We start from the raw sequence: 23,745 nt of genomic DNA, 5'->3' as shown, positions 1-23,745 counted from the left end.
TTAGGTCCACACAGATTGTTTTTTGGAAAATAATAATTTAAAAAAAACATGACGACAGGTAGATTTCTTTTATACCCAATTTTATGTTCTCATAGGGTATCATGAAAATTTAGTTTCGCATAAGAATATTGAAATATGAATAAACAAATTATTTTCTTGAAGTGGACCTAACCCCTTTTGCAACCAAAATCGTCGGAAGAGCTCATTTGTCAAAAGGGGTTAGGTCCATTTTTCATAAATTTTATTGTGTTCTGTCTCAAAACCTCTATATTTTTAGTCGCACCAAAGACAATTTGAAATTAACATGAAAAGGTGAATAAAAGGGGCAAAGAAAAATCAATTTTTTTTTATCAAAAGAGATTGTATTCATTTCAGTTTGCTTGCAAAAGGGGTTAGGTCCACTGAATGATAAATTTTTAAAAAGATATATAGAAAAAATTGAAGACAGGTAGATTTCTTTTATATCCAATTTTATGTTCACATGATAGGTTAGTACATCATGACAATTTAGTTTCTCATTAAGATATTGCAATAAGTGAGAATATAAAACATGTTTTTTCTCAGAATGGTCCAAAGTGGACCTAATCCCTATTTTGCAATCAAACTCTTCATGTATATATATAGAACTTAATAGAAGTCATAAATTATGAAGTGGGATAATCAAAGTCTATAAAACACTGAATGCTTGAACCCCTTGAACAGTGATAATTAATCAACTTAATTATTCCTTATTTTTCGGAGAGCTGAGATTATATGCTTTCATCCGGGGCTTTCATTATCTAAAATTCTGATCCTTTTCATGTTTCATCATGATTTGATCATTTTTTGTCAGTGAAATTTGAAGAATGTATATGTATGTATATATGTATGTATATATATATATATATATATATGTATATATATATATATATATATATATATATGTATGTATATATATATATATATATGTATATATATATATATATATATATATATATATATATATATATATATATATATATATATATATATATATATATTATATATATATATATATATATATATAAACTCCTCCAAAAAAAATTTGAAAATCTGATTTTGATCGATAATCCCTTTTCGGTTTTAGTAAATATCAATGTGTAATTAATATTGATAAATAGATCATTTCATTTTCTTTAAAATGATACCCTACATGATATGATTATGGTTCACATGGAGGTGCAGTGCCTCAAATGTGGGGCAAGGTCAAAATTCAAAAGTTGCAAAATGACACATTATTGGAAGTCACTGTTCTTTTTTTCGTGGTGATGAGTGAGTTTCTCTGCGGTTTCTTTTGACTTTGATCGATAATCCTTTCTTGGTTTTTAGTAAATATCAATGAATGGATCATTTAATTTTCTTTAAAATGATATACCCTACATGATATGATTATGGTTCACATGGAGGTGCAGTGCCTTGAAATGTGGGGCAAGGTCAAAATTCAAAAGTTGCTGTTCTTTTTTTCGTGGTAATGAGTGAGTTTCTCAGCGGTTTCTTTTGTTTCATGCACCTTAACATCAACATTAACATGGAATCAAACACACCTCTGCACAAGCAAACGCATAACAAACAACATACATGGGTATTTCAAACCATGTTATCTCACATAACCATGCATCACTACATTAACCACAACAAAACATAAAAAATGAAGAAGCAGGGGCTTGATTTGAATGGATTTTCATCTCTCTTGACACAGACAAAAGAATCATGTTTTGTATTGACCCTTCATGACCATTTCTGCTCGTTTTGCAGCTTTTCAATTCAGACCTCATCCAACCAATTTTTCCAAAGGGCAGATAGCTCTGGGGAACCTTGATTCAAGCTACGCCTACCATTGTTCTCTCATCCATTTCTTTCACAAAATATTTGAAATAAAGAGTTGCCAAAGCTGTTGTAAATATAATTTCTCACATTAGTATAATTTCTCCCATACGTGTACTGTATCTAAGCAATAACTTTGATCCAGCTGAGGCATATGGCGGCTTTTCATTCAAAACCCACCTAACACCCGACAAAGGAAATTATAGTTGGTATGTACAGTTGTCGAAAATTTGTTTATCTGACGGTCAATCGGATCGGGGTCGCCCTTGCCAATAACCCGCCTCTGTGGTCTAGTGGTTAAGGCACCAGCGTTCCAAGCTGGGGCCCGGGTTCGATTCCCGGCAGAGACATTTTTTCGACATTACCAATTTTTCCAAAGGACAGATAGCTCTGGGGAACCTTGATTTAAGCTACGCCTACAATTGTTAACATGACCTTCAGTTATTTGCATGTGTTTTGTTCTCTTTGTTACTATGTTGGGCCTGATGAAGGCCTGCTGAACGGCTGAAAACTTGCCTATAATACAATCTCGAAAGCAACGTCTTGCCAAGAAATGAACTGATGGAAAAGATACCTGTTAAAGACTGCGTGCAGATAGCATTTAACAATCAAATAATGCGAGCGCGAAGCGCGAGCTGATTTTTTTGACATTTTTACATAAAGAATGGAAATTCTAAGCACTTTTTGTAACTCAAGTAGAATAGGTATATAAGTAGACAATTGATGCGAGCGCGAAGCGCGAGCGGAAAATTTCGAGATTTAGTCCTATGATATTTACTGAACGAGACACTCTATTCATGTTTTGTAAATCATGAAAAGGATTAGTATTAATAATGCGAGCGCAAAGCGCGAGCAGAAATTTTTTATATAAGTTTTGAACTGGTACCTGTTGAAAAGGTACCTGTTAAGGACTGCTTGCACTTAGCCATGAAGGCGTTACATATTTCAACAATCAAAAAATGCGAGCGCGAAGCGCGAGCTGAAAATTTCTAAAGAAAGAATGGCAATTTTTTTGTAATCGTGAACAGGATAGCTATATAATTCAAAAATTGATGTGAGCGCGAAGCGCGAGCAGAAAAAAAAATCGAGATTTAGACCTAAAAATGGGCCACTCTGTTCATGTTATATGTAAACAGCCATAGGCTGATCGAGGGCTTTTGACCGTGTTTAAATAAAATAAATCAATCAAAATCAATGTTTTGTAAATCATGAAAAGGATGAGTAATAGGGGGTTTTCCTACATTAATAATGCGAGCACAAAGCGCGAGCAGAAAATTTTTGATATTGTGATCTGAAACTGGATAATGATTTAAATAGAGAACAAGTTGATTATTTGAATAAACATGCGCGCGCGTGTTTCATATTTAGACCCATAATCTAGGCATTTTAAATACATCTTTAATCATGAAAATCATGAAACTTTGATATTCCGATCTGAAAAAAGAGTCAATTACAGTTTTATATTTCAAGCACTGTGTAGGAAAATTGTAAGGTGGATATGGATCGCACTTAAAAAAAAGAGCTAAAATTTTCATTATTATTACTTTGAGTTTTGACAAGGACCAGGACATCCTTACGACATGTCATGAAAATGATGACTATCTTCCTATTCCTCTTGCTAAGCGCGAGATGAAACAAAAGTGACAATTTAATTATTAAATTAATATCATATTTATTGATGCCTAATGAGGGCGCGAAATCTGATGATATTATGGCATAAAAACTGGACATTTCACTTTTGTAATTATGAATAGGATGCATCAGTTAATATATTTTTAACCATTAATGCCAGCGCAAATCGCGAGCTAAAATTTTTGATAAAATATCATGAAAAGGGGATTTTAAGTAGTTTGTTGTATAATCAATATTGAAACATACATAACTCGCCAATCAAAATGCCAGCGTGCAGCGCTAGCTGATACGTCTTGAAAATCAGACATGAAAAGGGATATTTTAAAAACTTTATGGAATACACGAAAATAATAGGTACCTGATGTATCAAAATTTGCGAGCGCGCAGCGCAAGCAGCAAATGTTGATAAAATTATTCAGACCATAAAACTGACATTTTTACATAGCACTTTTAAAAATCAATTTGTAAATCACACAAAATAATGAAAGTTCGATTTTCGAGGTGAAATATGTTTTGTATATTGACTTCCAAACTTGATATTTGAGCTCCATATTGAACAAGATATGTAAATCACCTAACAGGCAATGGGAGCGCGAAGCGCGAGCGAAAATTTTTTATTTTTATTTTCCAAGTCTTCCCCTCATCTTATTTTATGCACTCGTCATCCTTCTCTTCTTTTTCTCCTCTCTTTTCCCTCTTTTTTTCCTTTTTCCTTCTTTCTTTCCCTTTTTTTGCTCCGCCAATAGGGGGGGGGGGGCCTCGGCCTCCTGGATCCGCCTATGGGGAAAGGGGCGGGGAAATGTGACAATAAAAAAAAAAGGTTATCATCCCAAGGGTACGGTCATCTCGTCCCAACTCGTCCCAAAATACATGTTTTATTTCGATTTAGAATGATGTATTTCTTACCATCATAAAAGACCAAAAATAGTAGGGGGGACATTTGATATTGTCCCCCCTACTATTTTGAGTAGGGGGGGACACGTCCCCCCTGTCCCCCCTGGGATTTCCGCCCATGAAATCAAGTAGACATCAGAAAATGCAAAAAAAATCTCCGGGCATATTCTATTTCACATTTTCCCCGATCGGCGGCAAAATCTGACTTTTGCTGATCAATTTTGAGTTTCAAATGCATCTTAGGTTTTCTATAGGCCTATAAAAATATGCCTATTTCAACTATAAAAAAGACTATACTCTAAGCAGTTTTCCTGAAATGCGCATCGACTCACCATCTGATTGTGAGATGTATCCTCTTTGTTAGTCACTGAAGGCGCAAGGGGGGGGGGGGGGCTTTTGGGCTGAAGCCCCCCCCCCCATAAAAGATTTTTAAGTTTGTGTGTATTGAAGGTAAATTATTGATTTGAAACGGGATTTTCAGCCTCATGTTATCATCTTGTGAAGATGATCATATCAGTTATCACTCAACCATGCAACAGGCGATGTGATCGAGCGCGAGCGAAGATCACATCTTCGCTCGCGAAAAAAAAAAATCTATTAACTTACTATTTCCAATTATTCCTTCTCCTATTTCATTCACTTTTCTTCGTCCCATATTATATATATTTTTTTCTCCTCTCCTCCCCATTTCGCTATCTCTCTTTCCCCCCCTTTTTATTCCCTTTTTTTATTTCCTTTTGAATTCCCTTTTTTTATTTAGAATACTGGGAGGGGCGCTGCTGCGGGGCTCGGCCATAGACAAATGGGCTCGGCCCCCTGGATCCGCCTCTAGATGCTGGATCCGGGGCTGGATCATTTCCCCCAAAAATATTAGATGGCCTAAATAAAAAAAATTCGCATTCTTTTTTTAAAAACTCAAACTCGTACCATCCAAATATACGGTAACGGTATTGTCGCCCTCTGCGTACCGTACGCTGCCCAATTCTCGCTCACCCTCAACAAGCGCGATGCGCACGCTGCTTATTATGATTATCATTTTAAATTCGTCCCAAATTCCTTATTGTTTAGTATACTCGCATAATTAAGCACCCAAAAGGAGACCATTACATGAAAAAACAAAGTGTGGAAAAATAAAATCAATCCCTTAATAAATCATCGTGAAATACTGCTTTAAATGTAAAGTAACCCGATAACTGTTTGAACTTCGATCAACTGTACCGCAACTGCACCAAATTACGGTTTTTTTTCAATCACTTTAAAAACTCCCCAAAACAGTGAAAAATGTTATATTCTTATATGATGAATGAAAATGTGAGAGTCGCAGGTGCAGGAGGTCCTGATATGTCGTCATGAGAAATTTTTCTAGAATGAATATTTGTTGTGTGAATGAATTAGCGAGGGCATACCTTGAGATAGCAGCCTGCCCTAACTCCGCTCACCCTGATTGTAGTATGATAATCATTGTAAGAGTATAGGGCCTAAACGGAATTTTCATAATTTTTCAAGTAGACTTTTCTTTAGAATCTGATTTTTTGTGTCATTTCCTCTATTTTGATGGTGCTGAACATGAATCCGCTTGTTGCCAGGTTCATAAATGCCTCCTTCCGCCGTTGCCATGGCAACTGATTAATATGTTTTAAAAAAATAACATATTGAGCCTATTTGGCATATTACCCTGTCAATTTAAATGGTCCAATCTATCATTCTTAAGCCTTCCAAAGTCAATTTCTAGATAGGCCTATAGGCCTATCAAGTCATCAAAGTATTTGCAAAAGATCCATTGCCATGGTAACGGCTTATCTTTCCCGCAGAAAAATACAATTATCTTGATTGCCTGCAGATCGAGACAGGGCGCCGCTTTTTCCGACGGCGCCGCGCGGGCGGCGTCGTAAACATTGAAATCTTAAAACAGGATAAAGTTTGTGAAATGTAATCATAAGTTTGAAATAGGCCTACAGGTTTTATAGCTATCATGAAACTTAGAAGGGAGTCAGTGAAAATCCTATAGTGAGTTTCAGGTCATGCCACGGTCAAAGGTAATTTAAGGTCAATGAACTTTGGCCATGTACGTTGGGGGCATTTATTGAATTGCCATCATAAATCAACATTATGGTGGGAAAAGATGAATGGTGGAAAATGACAATGAAAATGCCAAAATCTATATAGGTTTGACCAACTCATTTGAATTAAATATCGAAAACAACAGAGTGTTCTGCATGGATATAAGTTCATTTGAATGCATGGTAATGGTATGTTGCCATGGTAACGCCTGATTACTCTACTAATTCAACTCGTGAATTTAATATGAGATGAAAATTGAATGTAAACAATGTAGGAATGTCTGAATTTATTTCAGGTCATAATTCAGTATAGGCCTACCTCATAAGAAACATTCAATAAAAATAGTGGTAATATTTGCTTGTACAACTTTCTAAGAGAAATCAGCTCGATTGATCAGCCTATATTATTATGCTCATTATGTTAGCTAGAGCAGATTATAACTGTAATGCATGAATAATAAAGTAAGTCTTAAAAGAGATCGAAAAGAGATCGAGTGTCATATGAATTCATGAACAATTTTTTTTTGCTTGTCAAATTTTCCAGCCCCTTGCCCCCCCCCCCTACTTTTTGGGAGAGATTTCCGCCCCTGATTCAGAGAAAAAACGAGACATTTTAAGCACTTCTGTAATGATGTTTTATCTTACAGACCGAGAATGACTTGAAAACAAGACATGAATAATGAAACAAACGAGCAATGCGGACGCGAAGCGCTGGCTGAATAGTTATTTTGTTCTAAATGAAGGGTATAGGTATTTGTCGGTCCCCCAACTCTCATTTTCGTCTTGTCTTCTTCCTTTTATTTTCCTTCCTCTTAATCTTTTTTTTTTCATTTTATTATTTTTGGCTTCCCGGCGTTGTCTTTTTTGCGACGCGTCCATTTTTTCTTCTTTATACTCTTTTACATTTTCCTCTCTCACTTCTCCTTCGATTTCTTCCCCCCCTCTCTCTCTCCCTTTAGCTGAGGGTGACGGCAAATAAAAGCCCCTCGGTCGTCAACGATTTATCATGGAGCAGGCAGATAAGCTGGAGATATAGGGATATATAGTTTTTTTTTTGTTCTGGGGTGAAGCCCCTCCCCGGTTCCGCGGCCCCTGGCATGTCTTCTAGGCTATTATCGATCGTAATACTGTTTTTTTTTATGTGGCGCATTCATATTTTGATGATTACCAATATTATTTACTCTGAGTATGAAATTTAGGGATAATTTAATTGGAATGAAACAAGGATTTTATACACGTCACCTCAAATAGATGTGTAATTAGGCCTATATGTGATAACTTATGAGCCTAATGATACATATATTTTATGCTAGGCCTATATGCATTATCTGCATGCCTATATCTGATTCATATCTATAAATCTAAATAAAATAAAGAATTTAAATGAATAAATAAGAAAAATTATCCCACTAATGGGTCTATATAGGCCTTTTGAACTCGGTCAATAGTTTCCTGATTGATTTGAATAGATGAAACTTTGTCATGTTTCTGGAGATTTCCTTTTTTTAATTGTGTTTTGTTTGAAAACGGAACAGGATTTAAATTGACCAATTTATTTTGAACAAATAGAATTTTCTTGAGTGCCTTTTTCCCTCTCCTATTATTGACGGGAGTTCGAATATGAACTTGAACCAGCGAGGTGATTAAATATTTATTGTTGTTTTTCAAGATGAGCTTTTTTTAAATGAAAGTCAATATAAGGGAATCCCCCAAAAATATTATCGGAGTTCAGGGTTCAAGGTTTATGCACGTCAACATTTCACATTTTCAAAAAATCAACAATTCAATACATGCAATAATATTATACAAGTTTTCATAGATAAGCATAAATAAACATCGTAAAAATATGAAATGTATACATAATATAACAAGAGAAAAAAGTACTAGAATGTATTCTTGTAATTGGTTCTAAAATAATGACAAAGAAAGAAAATGAGAGATGTGGATATGAGGGAGCTAAAAGTAATAGCAAAGCTTGTTGGTTGAAGGCTCCAAAGAATATGCAGTGAGAGTCCCATAAAATATCAATACGACAAGAAAAAGTAGGGGAATAAATAAAGAGTAAACGAAAAAGTAAACAAAAAAGTGGGATACGCGAATACATACTTGATAAATAATGAGTCAAGACAGTGTTAAAAGCAACAAATTTGAATTAGAACCTGAAAGAGGATGCAAATAATTATTTCTAATAATAAAAAAATAATAATGGAAATCAATGGTCAATGGCATCAGGGGGCGATGAGCGGAAGGGACGACAAGGGGGGGGGGGCACTCAAGTTGGATGAGTGGCGAAAATGATTACTTTGAATGGCGAATGTGCTAAAAGAGCTTTATAGCGTTTTATTCATAAGAATGTAAATTCATCAATATTGATATTTTAAGTTAATTAAGTTATCTTAACTATATCAAGCATGTTATTCTATTATATATATTGTTCTTAAACATTTTTGTTCATGCTGACTCTTTTATCCGCTTCCGATTTTATGTAAGCACCCTTATTATAGCACTGGTTAGGGTCATGGTCTTTATTGACAACAGTAATTTATTTGACCCAGTGGGTGCTCAATCTATACTCTGTTAATGTTGTATTACATTAATTGTTCCAATTTCATATACTTTTCATTTCCGAAAAAAATAAATAATGATAATAAACTCATAAAATTCATGAATGGATTAGAATCATATTTATATTATTAGACAATTGAAATCAGTTTAAAGTTTGTCGGGAAAGGTTTTTGAAAATATGTATTTTATAAAAAATACGGAATAAAGTTTGGAGGATAAAAAAAAAAGATATATAGGCGTAGATCAGTAACGAAAAGTTTGAGACCCTAAAAATAATTGCACTTGGCGAAAGGAACATTTTATACAGTGTATAGTACTATAAAACTTGTAAAGAATACATTTAATCACAACAAAATTACACACTTTCTCACTCAGAAGTGCAAGAAAAAAGGGTAGAAAAAAGAGTTAGACAGTATCAGGCCTTATAAACTACATTGTATGAATGCGCGCGCTAAGTGAGCGGAGTTAGGGCAGTGGTGAGCGGCGAATGGGACAGGCGCAAGGGTGCCGAAAACGGCGAATTACACATCGGTGCTTTGAAGACATATAATTATTATCCTATGAAACAATTTTCCAGTATTTTTTCTTTCAGTTGACATATAGAAGTAAGGGTATCATAGCTAATTGAATGAAACATAAAGGAAAAAACATAAACTGAGCGACGATTGGGCAGCGTACGGTACGTTCTTAATGATCATCTCTACGCGACGAATGACGCCCAGCCCCTCAGTCACGTCAGACTGTCTTTGACTTTGTGAGGTTGTTTTCCTATTTCGCACTGTACCGGTACTTGGTAAATCTTGAAGTTTAGTATGAGGAATGATGTAATATATGGATGCAAATTATTGTTTTTTTGTTTGTGTTTCAACTTCTTAGACTGAGCTCTCAGACTCAGTGGAGCTATTTCGTAGCTCGTCGACGTCGTCCGTCGAGTTATCCGCTGGCTCCCCGGCAGCGCTCTGCCCCACGCTCTGCCTCTGCCCGTCTCCGGCTCCGCGGAACTGTAGTGTCGGGGTGCGTCGCCGTTATGGCCGTGCAGATCTAAAAAAACGGTGATTGCAGTACTTAAGTTAAGCCCCCCCCCCCCCCCCCATTGCACAGAGGGTAGGCTCAGGCGATGGTTCGTAGTCGTAGATCGTATAGGCTCCACTACAATCTACATTTCACTACCGCTACTCTCCGCTCCACCTATCCGAGCCATCGGGGGGACATGATATAGGCCTAGATCTAGAACTTTAGAAGATGATTTACTAGAATTGGACCAAAGGCAAAAGCTTCAGTCTCTGTAATAAGACTGTATTTTGGTCGTTCCGCTGAACTGCGTTGGCTCACTCACAATGGGGACTAGTAAAAACTAAAATGTCAGAAATTGTTGAATAAATCCCCAGAAACGACGGTTATTCCTGTCTAAGCTAGAATAGACTATGCCGGACTATGGTTGGCCATTAATGGAACTACCCATTATCGACCACATTAATTTCCTATATTATAAGCATTGTATCTGCAAAAATATTTATCAGTTTTACTTAGTTTTCGTCTCATTTGTGCAGAAAATTGAGCAGATCAGATTCCCATGCCATGTTTCGATTGGCGACTCTGATTCCATTCGCGTATACACTATATGTAACAACGAATACAACGATTTTAAATTTGCTCATTTGCACATACCTCAAGTGATGTTCGTGTAGGCTCCACACCACTTCACTACTGCTGTACTACGCTACACCTACCTGAACATCAAGGTACAAAACTTGCTCTGATACTCTGAGTGACAAAGGTGGGATTTTATGGGGGGAAAATATAAAATTCATGCAACATCACAATCTTTAAAAACAATGAAATCTAATCTTACTTTTCACAAAGTTTCACTTCTTTTCTATGCTTCTATCAGTCTCAAAATCAGTGATTTAGAACCAGTAACATTTTCGTCACACGTATTAATTCACTGCCGATTCCAAAACATCGCAAACGCAAACTGTGCATGCGCGAAAATTGGAGCTCAATTCATGAATATTCGTGAGTAGGACCATACATCGAGATCTGATGCAAATGTGAAACGGTCTCAATGTATGATGGGGGGACCTAAAGCTACGCACTTTGTTTTCAAACAATAAAAACTATCCCAATTTTAATATTTCAACAAATATCTTTCACTAATTTGTGGCAAACATTCTAAAGATCATTAACCAAGAAGAAAATATCGCAAAACTCACTTATACGAAAATCCCGCCGTGTTTTCCGAACACCTCTTGATTTTGCCACCCGATATAGAAGGGGTCCTAAAGCTACGCACTCGATTTATCATGCAAAAAAATAGTATATCCTGTGCCTCAATTTCTAAAATATATTCATATTATTATAGCATAAAATGAAATTTAAGCGAATATAACTCCAAAATTCCAAACAGTTGTTGGTTTTCTCTGCATTTAGAGATTTACTGCAGCCTCTTGAAAAAATTGAATAGGAATCGTTCGTCACTCTGCAGACACACAGTTCCACACACAGAGTGCGCATTTGCCATAAAAACTGCATGCGCGATGAGTGGTGCGTAGCTTTAGGACCCGCGCAGCTTTAGGACCCCCTACCATATAGACCTACTCATGAATATTCACACTAACAGTTTGACATGCTTGGGAGAAGCAAGTGAGGGAAATTTGTAAAGATAGAGATCTAGCGTGAGGACCCATAAGATGCAATGTAGACCCTACTTTGAAACATCATAAATTCATGTAATTTGGGGATAAAATTCATGAGACCTCATTGAAGACTTAGAAAACACAAATTAAATGATGATGCTGATGCTGAGTACTTGTTCACTGCAACCACCCTGCCTGAATCTAAGTGTAGACCTACATGTATGCAGTATACAACACACACACACAAAATCATTAAAATATCACCTTCGTAACCAAAATATTAATTTCCTTACAGTTGAAATTGATTTTTCATCAGTGACATGGGTACCATTTTTGTATTAACCAGAGCGCTCAAAAACTTGAATTTTGGGCATATTTTTGTGTAGGACCTCTATTGGTGAAAAGCAAAATTGCAAGAAAAATTGTCTTTCAATAATCTCAATTTTTTATTTAGAAAAAATAAAAGGATTAAATTTACTTGAGATCCAAGTTATATGATGATTTGTAATGGAAACCGACAGTGTCAAAAAGTAAATTTGTCCCCAAGAACAAGAGACAATAAGCCAAACATTGCCAACCGTATTTCACCTCACAGGGAGCAGTAACAGAGAACAAGGTTATATCATTACCTTGTTCATTGAATGAGTGATGCTGAGCTCAGTTTGGTTGAATTTGTACGATCTGGATTATCACACTAAAGTTAGTCCAATGGATTTGCATGACGGACTGATACTAAATAATGTGAGAGCCAATAGTAAGCCTTTCAAATTCCGTAAGACCTCATTTCCCCTATGATTTGAGAAAGTGCAATCCCTTACCTCATTGACTTATTGAATTCTATGAAACTGAAAAGTCTCATAATTCTTGTAAAGTTGTTTATTACTGGTGATCCATGAAGTCTAGGTGAATTACCAAACTGAGTGCTCAATGAGTGTATGAATGTACGGGATGCAGGATGTTTATTTTTACAGCTCAATCCTAATTTGCTTTTTAGAATATTACATTTCCCGTACAGTACCATACTGAGTTTAGATTATTCTCTCTTCTCATTTGAATGTTTTTCATGTTCATTAACAACTACATTAATCAACTTTTGCTCATTGCTCCTATATATCAATTAATGTGTGAGTCCTAATGTTGTTTTGGGATAATTGCTAAGCCTTCCAGAATTTAAATACATTTAATTAAATTAATATTGAATACCCTTTTGCCTGTATCTTTATTTTTTTTTGTTTAGCAGTTCTACACAATCATACTATTTATAGCCTTATTTGTCAGTTGCCACGACTTAATATTACCTCCATGGCAATCACTGCATTTACTGGTAAATTATGATAGAACATCTCCTTTTATTTTTCAGGAGTGTAATTTAAAGCGTGAATGCTTCTTTATTTACAATACTTAATTTTTGGATATGTGAATGATAAAAATAATATTAATATATTAATAGTAATGATAATAACCATAATTATAATACCCGTTTGTATGACAATTTGTTAGCAGAGTCATAAGTAAGTAGTGGTCTACTAATATTAGTCTGTATCTTTGTCTTTTTGTCTCACCTGCATAGCAGAGTGAGACTATAGGCGCCGCTTTTCCGACGGCGACGGCGGCGGCGGCGTCAACACCAAATCTTAACCTGAGGTTAAGTTTTTGAAATGACAGCATAACTTAGAAAGTATATGGACCTAGTTCATGAAACTTGGCCATAAGGTTAATCAAGTATTACTGAACATCCTGCCTGAGTTTCATGTCACATGACCAAGGTCAAAGGTCATTTAGGGTCAATGAACTTAGACCATGTTGGGGGAATCAACATCAAAATCTTAACCTAAGGTTAAGTTTTTGAAATGTCATCATAACTTAGAAAATATATGGACCTAGTTCATGAAACTTATACATAAGGTTAATCAAGTATCACTGAACATCCTGCATGAGTTTCACGTCACATGACCAAGGTCAAAGGTCATTTAGGGTCAATGAACTTTGGCCGAATTGGGGGTATCTGTTGAATTACCATCATAACTTTGAAAGTTTATGGATCTGATTCATGAAACTTGGACATAATAGTAATCAAGTATTACTGAACATCCTGTGCAAGTTTCAGGTCACATGATCAAGGTCAAAGGTCATTTAGGGTCAATGAACTTTGGCCAAATTGGGGTATTTGTTGAATTACAGCCATAAATTTGAAAGTGTGTTGGTCTAGTTCATAAAACTTGGACATAATAGTAATCAAGTATCACTGAACATCCTGTGCGAGTTTCAGGTCACATGATCAAGGTCAAAGGTCATGTAAGGTCAAAGAACTTTGGCCACGTCGGGGGTATTTGTTGAATTGCCATCATATCTCTATAAGTGTATTGGTCTAGTTCATAAAACGTGGAAATAAGAGTAACCAAGTATCACTGAACATCTTGTGCGAGTTATAGTAGTTTTCAAAATCAGCACTGCTGCTATATTGAATCGCGTGATGCAGGTGAGACGGCCAGAGGCATTCCACTTGTTTTAGACAAGTTACTCATTTTGCCATATGTAAATATTTCCATTGTACTATTCACTTATTGCTTGTTCCACTTGTTTTAGGTATTAATTGTTTGTTCCTAGTTATTAGTGTGATTTGTTTTTCTCATTTTCAACTGTCTATACTTTATTTGTTCTTTATTTATTCCAGTATTATCTTTGTATGTTTGTCTTGATGTATATTACATGTATGTTATGTGGAATAAAGTCTTGAATTGAATTGAATTGAATTGAAAAAAATCTTAGATTAATTACGATATTGAATTAAATGATAAATGGTAATAAAAATTATTATATTACATTGATCATTGATTTCACAATTTTGCCTCAGGCATGTGATTATTATTTTTTATGTATTTTAAAAATATTTTTTTTCATTTCTGTTTTTCATTATTTTATTTTTCATTATGTTGTATATTATATTTGTATAATTGATTTTATGTTTGAGAATCTATAATTTGTTCTTTTGGCCGCAAATGAATGTTGTTCAATAGACCATTTTATTTCTATATATCTTTCTATTTCTATTTATATGTCCCTTTAAGGATCTAACTAAGCAGTTTGTGTGTCAAAAGAGTCTGCACTGGGTCGAAATGAAAGGATAGGAAGTGTAGTATGCCTACAAAGCATAATGTCAGATAAAGAGTTTGACTTAACCTACGTAATCTGTAGACCTATCGTATACATGTAGATCTAGATGTAGGCGGCGGCGTCAACATCAAATCTTTAAAATGACAGCATAACTTAGAATGTATATAGTTCATCAAACTTGGACATCATTATATGAATCATGTTTTTTGTGAATAATTACTTTGTAGTAGATTTCAAAGTCAGCACTGCTGCTATATGAATCGCGTTGTGGCTGCCTTCGTAAATCTTTATACGAAGGAGTTTCGTTCGCATCTATTTCCAACTGTTGTTATTCACAAGGCTTCTCAACGAAATACACGCTGGACACAATTTGCTAGAATTCCACAAACTTATGTTTTATTCAGCAACTCAATAGCGTTAACTTCAACACTATCTCTGTAACCTTGAGATCCAAACTGTAAGTTCAAACCTTGAGTCAAACCTTGAGATAACAATCTGTAACAAAATGAATAAACAAACAATAATAAACAAATGTTTCATCTGGAAAACTTGTCAATAACTAAATCTAAATTAGTATAGCAATAACTATTATGTGTGATTAAATAAGAATCAACATACCCATGTACTATTATATCGTATAACATTAACCTACATAAATCAACAGAGTATAAAAATATGCAAGGAATAAAGTTAAGCTGGCGATTAAATCCTCATATGAACACAGCTGCACTCACTCTGTGCAGTGCACTACTAAGTATTCTACCAATAGACAGATTAGCCGTGTGAACATAACTACATTCCATCACAGTCACTCATTCAAGGTTTCTCCCTAAATCACTCACAAAGGAAAGTTCTTTCTCTCCAAATGAAAGTTATAGTTTTGGTCTAATACTCTAAATTACAAATTGATCATGAACTACATGTACGAACAGTAATCTATATTATCACATATCAAACATTTGATTAACACTGAATTACTTAATTATATATATGCACAATTATACTTTCTATCAACGTAAAGAAGGAAATCTACTCCACTCTGCTATATACTTCGCACACTGTAACATGACTCATCTCTTTGTCTACTACTAACAGGTAGGCTATATGCTGGTAGCACCTCAGTAAAATTATATCTCTACCAAACATTAATCTATTCAAATAAAATGACAATTATAAACGTTAAATAATATGACTAAGAACATAATTAACATAATCAAATCGTATTCTTACCGAATTGGGCCTTTGTAGATGTTCCACAACTAACTTTTAAAGATTTCTGCTGCAGTGTTATATAACGTGAACCTTACTGCATCACTTCGACAATGAGAATGACCAATACTCTTCCCAAAATGAAAGTAGATGAGATGAACAAAGAAATTCTTAATTTGTGACTCATTAGTGAAGTCCAAGAGGAACTTTCTAGAATCTTACTTGTAGTCTTGTCTTCAGACTTTTTATAACTAAAAAATTTTCATCACTACATCCTGATGTAGTCACATGGCTCCTTTAAATGTTCGCAACATTTACTCAAACAACTGTAATTCAACCTATGATAATAACGATAAACTGATTTTCTATAGCGCAAAATTACTTAACCTAAACACCATTAACACAAGTGATAACAATATACCATTATACGGACTTACGATACTTTAAGAAAACGACAATCTTAAGTACTGCTAAATAAGTATACAACCTATTACTTTACAAAAACACTGACAGAACCTGAACGCTTGATCCACTAACCACATAATCATGAATGTACATGAAAATTACAAATTAACAGAAAAATACTTCTGACATCAGAAATATACGACATCGATGACCAAGGCTCCTTGAGGGGGAATCCCATTTGTCTTCTGCGTGACTACTACAGAAATTAACTCCAAATAGGCATACCAAACGAGGGAATATGTACAAACATATTGAAGAGTATAAAGAGGAGGAATGCATGTGAAAGAAAGAAAAGAATATAGAGAAAAAGAAATTACAAAAGAAGCGTAGCTAGAATAATGAGCACTGAACAGGAAAGAAAGAGAGAGAAAAACAACAGAAGGAAAGAAATATGAGTCTACTAACAACACTATTCGTGCATCGATATAATTCAATGTACAGTTCAATTATTCCTTCTCTTCTGTGGGTAATAGCAGGACGAGCTTGTGAACTGGCCTATCAAGGTAACAAGGCTTTTTCAAACGTTTACCATTACTGTCCAGAGCTCCATCGGCCATGAGGAGCTTTACCTTTCTAATACGTCCATCTTCACTAGGAATAACTTCTTCCACCCTTCCTAGAGGCCATCGAAGTCGAGCGTCTTCGTTTTCCTTTACAATAACCACGTCGCCGATTGTAAGGTCCCGATGAGATTTCGTCCACTTCTGACGAGGCTGCAGCTGCTGGAGATACTCTCGACGCCAGCGCAACCAGAATTCGTTGGCGAGGTATTGAACCCTTCTCCACCACTTCCTGGAGTACTTGTCTGCTCCCTGGAACTTCCCTGGGGGTGGTAGTATGACCTTTGGCTTCATCGTCAGAAGATGGAGAGGGCACAATGGCTCAGGCGCTTCTGAGTCACTTAGATCATTGATGGTGAGAGGTCGAGAATTGACGATGCACTCTGCCTCAGTCATGAAAGTGCGAAAGGCTTCATCGTCAAGCTGGCTGCCGGCCTTAGCAAGTACAGTGTCTAAGGCTCTTCTCACCGTGTGTATTTGTCTTTCCCAGACGCCTCCCATGTGTGAAGAATGTGGAACATTCAACTTGAATGGTATCCACTCTACCCCGTTTTCTAGCAGATACTCCTGCACCTTCTGCTGGTCCATCTCCTGAAGAGCTAGCTTCAACTCACTCCTGGCACCTATGAAGGTTGTCCCTTGATCTGATCTCAGCTGTCGAATGGTTCCTCGGCGATTCATGAATCTCCTCAAAGCATTGATGAAAGAGGAGCTGGAAAGGTTGTTTGCAGTCTCGAGATGTATACTCCTCGAAGACATACATGTGAAAAGGACACCATACCTCTTCACCTCACTTCTCCTTTCCTTCAATAGAAACGGTCCAAAGTAATCGACTGCACAGTAGGTGAAAGGGGCGGATGGTTCAACTCTCTCCTTGGGTAACTCTGACATCTTCTGCTGCACAAGAGAACCTCGAAGCTTCCTGCAGGTAACGCACTGGGAGATGAACTGAGAAACTGCAGAAGATCCTCCTATCACCCAGTAACCTCTTTGGCGAAGCTCGTTGTGTGTTAGACCACGTCCCATATGATTGACCTTGCTGTGGCAATCATTGATCAGCAACCATGTGATATGACTCTTCCGGGGAAGGATGATTGGATGCCTTATATCTCTACTGACATCTGCTCTGTCTATACGTCCACCAACTCTGATGATTCCTTCTTTGTCAAGAAAAGGATCGAGCCTATAAAGACAGCTCGTTTTCTTGAGCTCAGCATTCCTGACACGGGTTGCTTGTCTGTCAGTGAGCTCTCTTGTAGTTTTCAGCTTCTGCAATGTCTGCAACTCCTCCAAGAAACACTCTGCTTGGACACTCCGAAGGATCAACCTTTCAGCACGTTGCAGTTCATCTACAGTCACGGGCTCTTTCATGGATGACTTTCCTGCATCTGGAGATGAGCTCGAAAGTTTGACGTCTCTACTCTGCAGCTTCATTGTGAGCTGCATACACCTAGCTACTGCTTTCTTTGCTCTGTGCCAGTTCGAAAAGCTGTTCAATCGGCTAGTTTCGAAGTGACCTTTTGCATCACCGGCTCCTGTCTTTAGGGTAGTAGCACGTTTCAGTTCTGGATCGCTCTCTTCAAGCTGGACTTGTGGCTGCACATGATCAAGCTTGAACATGCCATCTGTCCGCAGGAAACCAGGTCCCCTCAACCAACGGCAATTCTCTGTTAGCTGAGTGGCAGATAGTCCTCTCGAAGCATCGTCTGCTGGATTCTGGGCTGTGTCTACATAGCACCACTCATCAGGGTCCGTCAGGTCTCGGATAAGCTGAATCCTGTTTGCTACGTAGACATGGAATCTCCTGGCCTCGTTCTGCACGTAACCCAGTACGACCTTGCTGTCGGTCCAGAAATACTCCTTGATGTCGTCATATTTTAACTCCTGTTTCAAAAATGAACTCATTTTTGCAGAAACTGTAGCTGCCGTCAACTCCAACCTTGGAATGCTGACCTGCTTCAATGGAGTCACTCGAGACTTCCCGATGACAAAACAACAGTGGGCCTTATCCTCAGTGTTCACAAAACGGATATAGGAACACTGTCCATATCCGTTCTGACTTGCATCAGAGAAGTGGTGAATCTCTGTCGCCTTGACCTGTCCGAAGTCGTGGGGCTTGTAACATCTGGCTATCTGGAGCTTCTCCAAATGAAACACCTCCTGCAGCCATCTTTCCCAGGCTGGGCGAAGATTGCCTGGCATTGGACTGTCCCAGTCAAGCTTGCTCCGACAAAGCTCTTGGAGTATCTGCTTCCCTCTGAGCATGACAGGGCTGAGGAAACCACAAGGATCATAGAAAGAGCTGACTGTTGACAGCACTCCGCGTCTGGTGTACGGTCTTTCCTTGAGTTCAATCTTGAACTTGAAGATGTCATTCTTGACACACCATACAACTCCGAGCACTCTTTCAACTGTCGACACACCTTGCATCCCTAGATCCTTCTCCTCAGTTGGATCCTCCTTCTTGTTGAAGCTCTCTTGGACCTCCCTCTTGTTGGATGCAATCTTATGCAGCGTTAGTCCGGCTTTAGCACAGATTGCCTGACTGTTCTTGAGGAGCTTAATTGCTGATGCTACATCTGGTTCTGACCTTAACCCATCATCGACGTAGAAGTCTCTTCGGATGTAGTTAGCTGCTGGAGTACCATATTCACCTTCTCCGTCATCTGCAGCTCTTCTCAGCCCGAAGGTAGCTACTCCTGGAGAACTAGCTGCACCGAACAAGTGCACCTTCATGCGATACTCCACGACAGCGTTCTCAGGATTACCATTTTCCCACCAGAGAAACCTCAGGAGGTCTCTATCCTCTGTGGCGACGTAAAACTGGTGGAACATGCTCTTTACGTCCGCTGCTACAGCTACTACTTCCTTTCGGAAACGACAGAGCACTCCCAGGAGGCTGTTCATAGTGTTGGGTCCTTGCAAGAGAACATCGTTGAGGGATACTCCTTGATAAGGTGCAGAGCAGTCAAAGACTACTCTGATCTTATCAGGCTTTCTCGGATGATACACCCCAGTGTGAGGGATATAGTTAACCCGGTCCTGTAGGCTGAGACGGTCTGCGGGCACTCTCTCTGCATAATTCTGGATGACGTCATCCATGAATTCCCTGTAGTCTCTGCCGAACTTTGGGTTCCTCCGCAACCTTCCAGACAGCTGGTTCCACCTCTTCAGTGCTAGAGGCCTGTTGAAGGGAAGACTAACCTTTGGAGCCTTCAGAGGTAGCGGCATCTCATAGTGGCCATCATCACGTCTGCGGATACCACCTTCCAGGATTTCCAGGAATCTTTTCTCCTCCACAGAGTAAGGCGCACCGTTCGAACCCGAGTCCCTGAAGTCCTGCTCAAGGATTCGGATCATCTTCTCTGTGTCCAGGATCTCCTTGGCCTTACTCGCGAAGGCAAACCTTGGGTACCTCTCCACTGCAGAAATCCTATTACAGATCTGCGCCTCCCCTGAAGATGTTAGGCATACCTTGCCGACTACTCCCCATCCAAGTGCTGTTCTTACTGCATATGGGTCGTCTTCTTCACCGGCAATGACTTCACGAGGGCGTATGGCTCGGGGGCAGTTGTTTCCAATAAGGAGCGATACCTTAATACTTGTGTTGTAGGGCATGAGCTCATGAGCCACTGGCTCCAGATGAGGCCACTCCTTCATGACTTCACCTTTGGGAATCTGGGACCTATGAGCTGGAACAGACTCTCTGGAGAAGCTTGGTGGAAGATCAATCTCATTCTCCTTTTTAAAGTCCAGCACCTGCAGCCCACATACCTTCCTGCTCTGGATGCTCGTTGTGGTGTGCATCGTTGTGAGTTTGAGCGTGGTTTCGGCTCCTTGGACTCCTAACTGCTCGCACAGTCCATCCGACACAAAGCCTACATTGCTTTGATCGTCCAAGATTGCATAATGAAGGAACTCTCTGGATGGTTCATCCTTGTGTCTCACCCACACTGGAACGATCATGCAATGCTCTTGGCCATCTTGGTCCGGAAGGGAGCAGACGTTGGTGCAATTGGATGAAGCTCCATCGCCCTGGATCTTAGCCCTTTCAAATCGATGAAGGCTTGCAAGATGATTTCCTTGGCACACCTTACAGTTCCTTCGGTGTTGGCAATCCTTCACCTGATGGCTGTCTGATACTCCACACCCCATGCACAGATTCTTCTGAAAGAAGAATCCTTTCCTTGCATGAAGTGACCGTTTCTTGAAGTCTTTGCAGTCATCTAGGTGATGATCTTCTTCACAGAAAGGACAGGATCTGTAATTTCCCTTGCTGATCTTGGACTCGACCTTGGTTGACAGTACCTTTCCTTTTTGATGAGCGTACCTTGGGCGTTCCTCTTGGTACTGCCGTGGTCTAGACTCGCCGCTTCGCAGTCCCTCCAGCTCAGGAATGTTGGCCTTGTTGGCCGCTCTGCTAACAAAGTCGGTGAAGACCTTGAACGGAGGATAACTTCCGTAGCCATGTGTCTGCCATCTATCCACCTCATCACGCCAAGATCTTTCAAGGTAAAGGGGTAGCTTGTTGACTAGCTTGATGTTTTCTTGAGGATAGTCCAATATCCCCAAAGAAGACTCAGTCGACTTTGCTGCAGCTACCTGTTCGAGGAAATCTGCGAACTTCCGCAATCCTGCAGGGTCCTTGTCGAAGATCCTTGGCCATGAGGTCAGCTTGTTAGAGAAGGCAGCACTGATCACGCTGCCACTGCCATATCTCTTTTGCAGTAGCTCCATCGCTTGGAAGTAAGCTTCTTCTGTCCCCAACAAGATGAAGTGCTCGACTATCTTCTTTGGCTCTCCCATAACATAGCTATTTAGATAGTTGAGTTTAGTTGCTCCATCCAGGGGTTTTGAGTCCACCAAGTTGGTGAAGCCGTTTTTCCAAAGTGCGTACCGCAAGGGATCACCGCTAAAAACTGGTATTTCGAGCTTTGGGAGTTGGCTTGAGATGGCGAGACCATGTGTTGTTGCATTCTGCTGCGTCATCGCTTTTGCCATCTCAGTCATGGACTCCGCCATCTTTTCAAATCCCGTCTGATGTACGTCGTGAGGAGGAGGTGCTGCACTTGCTTCCACGTCCGGATGAGAATCAAAATACCTTCGCACAGAATCACCAGGTATTTCCTTTGGTACCTGGATGTCATCTCTGTCACCTTCTGAAGCATCATCCTCATCTTCAAGTGCTGACATTTTTGCTGCCAACTCATTTTTTAGCTTCAATTCTTTCAGCTTACGCTGCTCCTCCCGCAATTTCATTAACTGCTCATACTTCAGAGCTTCTAGTCTGTCCTCTTGGTCCATCACTGCCAGCTCAGCTTGGAACGCTTCAGCAAGTCTGGCACTTCTGCGGGACATCCGCGAACTTGCTATACTTTCGGCCTTCATGGCTGGCTCGCACTGTCCTTCCACACCATCTTTGATGCACTCATCACCTGCCAGACTCCTGGCCTTCGATGTGGAGATCCTCTTGGATGTCGATTGACGTCTTGATGCTGGTTCTGAAGACATGACGTCACACCTTCTATAATAACTCTGCTGCAAAACTTTAATGCTCTTCGATTGTTATTGTGGCTGCCTTCGTAAATCTTTATACGAAGGAGTTTCGTTCGCATCTATTTCCAACTGTTGTTATTCACAAGGCTTCTCAACGAAATACACGCTGGACACAATTTGCTAGAATTCCACAAACTTATGTTTTATTCAGCAACTCAATAGCGTTAACTTCAACACTATCTCTGTAACCTTGAGATCCAAACTGTAAGTTCAAACCTTGAGTCAAACCTTGAGATAACAATCTGTAACAAAATGAATAAACAAACAATAATAAACAAATGTTTCATCTGGAAAACTTGTCAATAACTAAATCTAAATTAGTATAGCAATAACTATTATGTGTGATTAAATAAGAATCAACATACCCATGTACTATTATATCGTATAACATTAACCTACATAAATCAACAGAGTATAAAAATATGCAAGGAATAAAGTTAAGCTGGCGATTAAATCCTCATATGAACACAGCTGCACTCACTCTGTGCAGTGCACTACTAAGTATTCTACCAATAGACAGATTAGCCGTGTGAACATAACTACATTCCATCACAGTCACTCATTCAAGGTTTCTCCCTAAATCACTCACAAAGGAAAGTTCTTTCTCTCCAAATGAAAGTTATAGTTTTGGTCTAATACTCTAAATTACAAATTGATCATGAACTACATGTACGAACAGTAATCTATATTATCACATATCAAACATTTGATTAACACTGAATTACTTAATTATATATATGCACAATTATACTTTCTATCAACGTAAAGAAGGAAATCTACTCCACTCTGCTATATACTTCGCACACTGTAACATGACTCATCTCTTTGTCTACTACTAACAGGTAGGCTATATGCTGGTAGCACCTCAGTAAAATTATATCTCTACCAAACATTAATCTATTCAAATAAAATGACAATTATAAACGTTAAATAATATGACTAAGAACATAATTAACATAATCAAATCGTATTCTTACCGAATTGGGCCTTTGTAGATGTTCCACAACTAACTTTTAAAGATTTCTGCTGCAGTGTTATATAACGTGAACCTTACTGCATCACTTCGACAATGAGAATGACCAATACTCTTCCCAAAATGAAAGTAGATGAGATGAACAAAGAAATTCTTAATTTGTGACTCATTAGTGAAGTCCAAGAGGAACTTTCTAGAATCTTACTTGTAGTCTTGTCTTCAGACTTTTTATAACTAAA

At 38.3% G+C, this 23,745-nt stretch overlaps 1 protein-coding gene and 1 non-coding gene across 2 annotated transcripts; one reads left to right on the top strand and one right to left on the bottom strand.

Annotated features, from left to right (window-relative positions):
* The first annotated feature begins 2,121 nt into the window (after positions 1–2,121).
* TRNAG-UCC (transfer RNA glycine (anticodon UCC)) lies at positions 2,122–2,192 on the top strand. Its single transcript has one exon. It is a non-coding gene; the product is annotated as a tRNA-Gly (tRNA).
* A 12,924-nt stretch (positions 2,193–15,116) lies between these two features.
* LOC129283452 (uncharacterized) lies at positions 15,117–23,610 on the bottom strand. Its single transcript, XM_064108939.1, has 2 exons — positions 23,511–23,610; positions 15,117–22,775 (listed from the first exon to the last, which is right to left on the bottom strand). The coding sequence occupies exon 2, from the start codon at positions 22,486–22,488 to the stop codon at positions 16,864–16,866; it is 5,625 nt and encodes a 1,874-aa protein (XP_063965009.1). The 5' UTR covers positions 22,489–22,775; positions 23,511–23,610; the 3' UTR covers positions 15,117–16,863.
* Between the last annotated feature and the right edge of the window lie 135 nt (positions 23,611–23,745).

The sequence above is a fragment of the Lytechinus pictus genome, chromosome 2, assembly GCF_037042905.1.
Source record: "Lytechinus pictus isolate F3 Inbred chromosome 2, Lp3.0, whole genome shotgun sequence".
Classification (NCBI taxonomy): domain Eukaryota; kingdom Metazoa; phylum Echinodermata; class Echinoidea; order Temnopleuroida; family Toxopneustidae; genus Lytechinus; species Lytechinus pictus.
This window is presented reverse-complemented; position numbering and strand designations above follow the sequence as displayed.

Excerpts from the sequence above, each read along its gene's own strand:
- LOC129283452 (XM_064108939.1), bottom strand. The coding sequence starts at position 22,488 with ATGTCTTCAGAACCAGCATCAAGACGTCAATCGACATCCAAGAGGATC.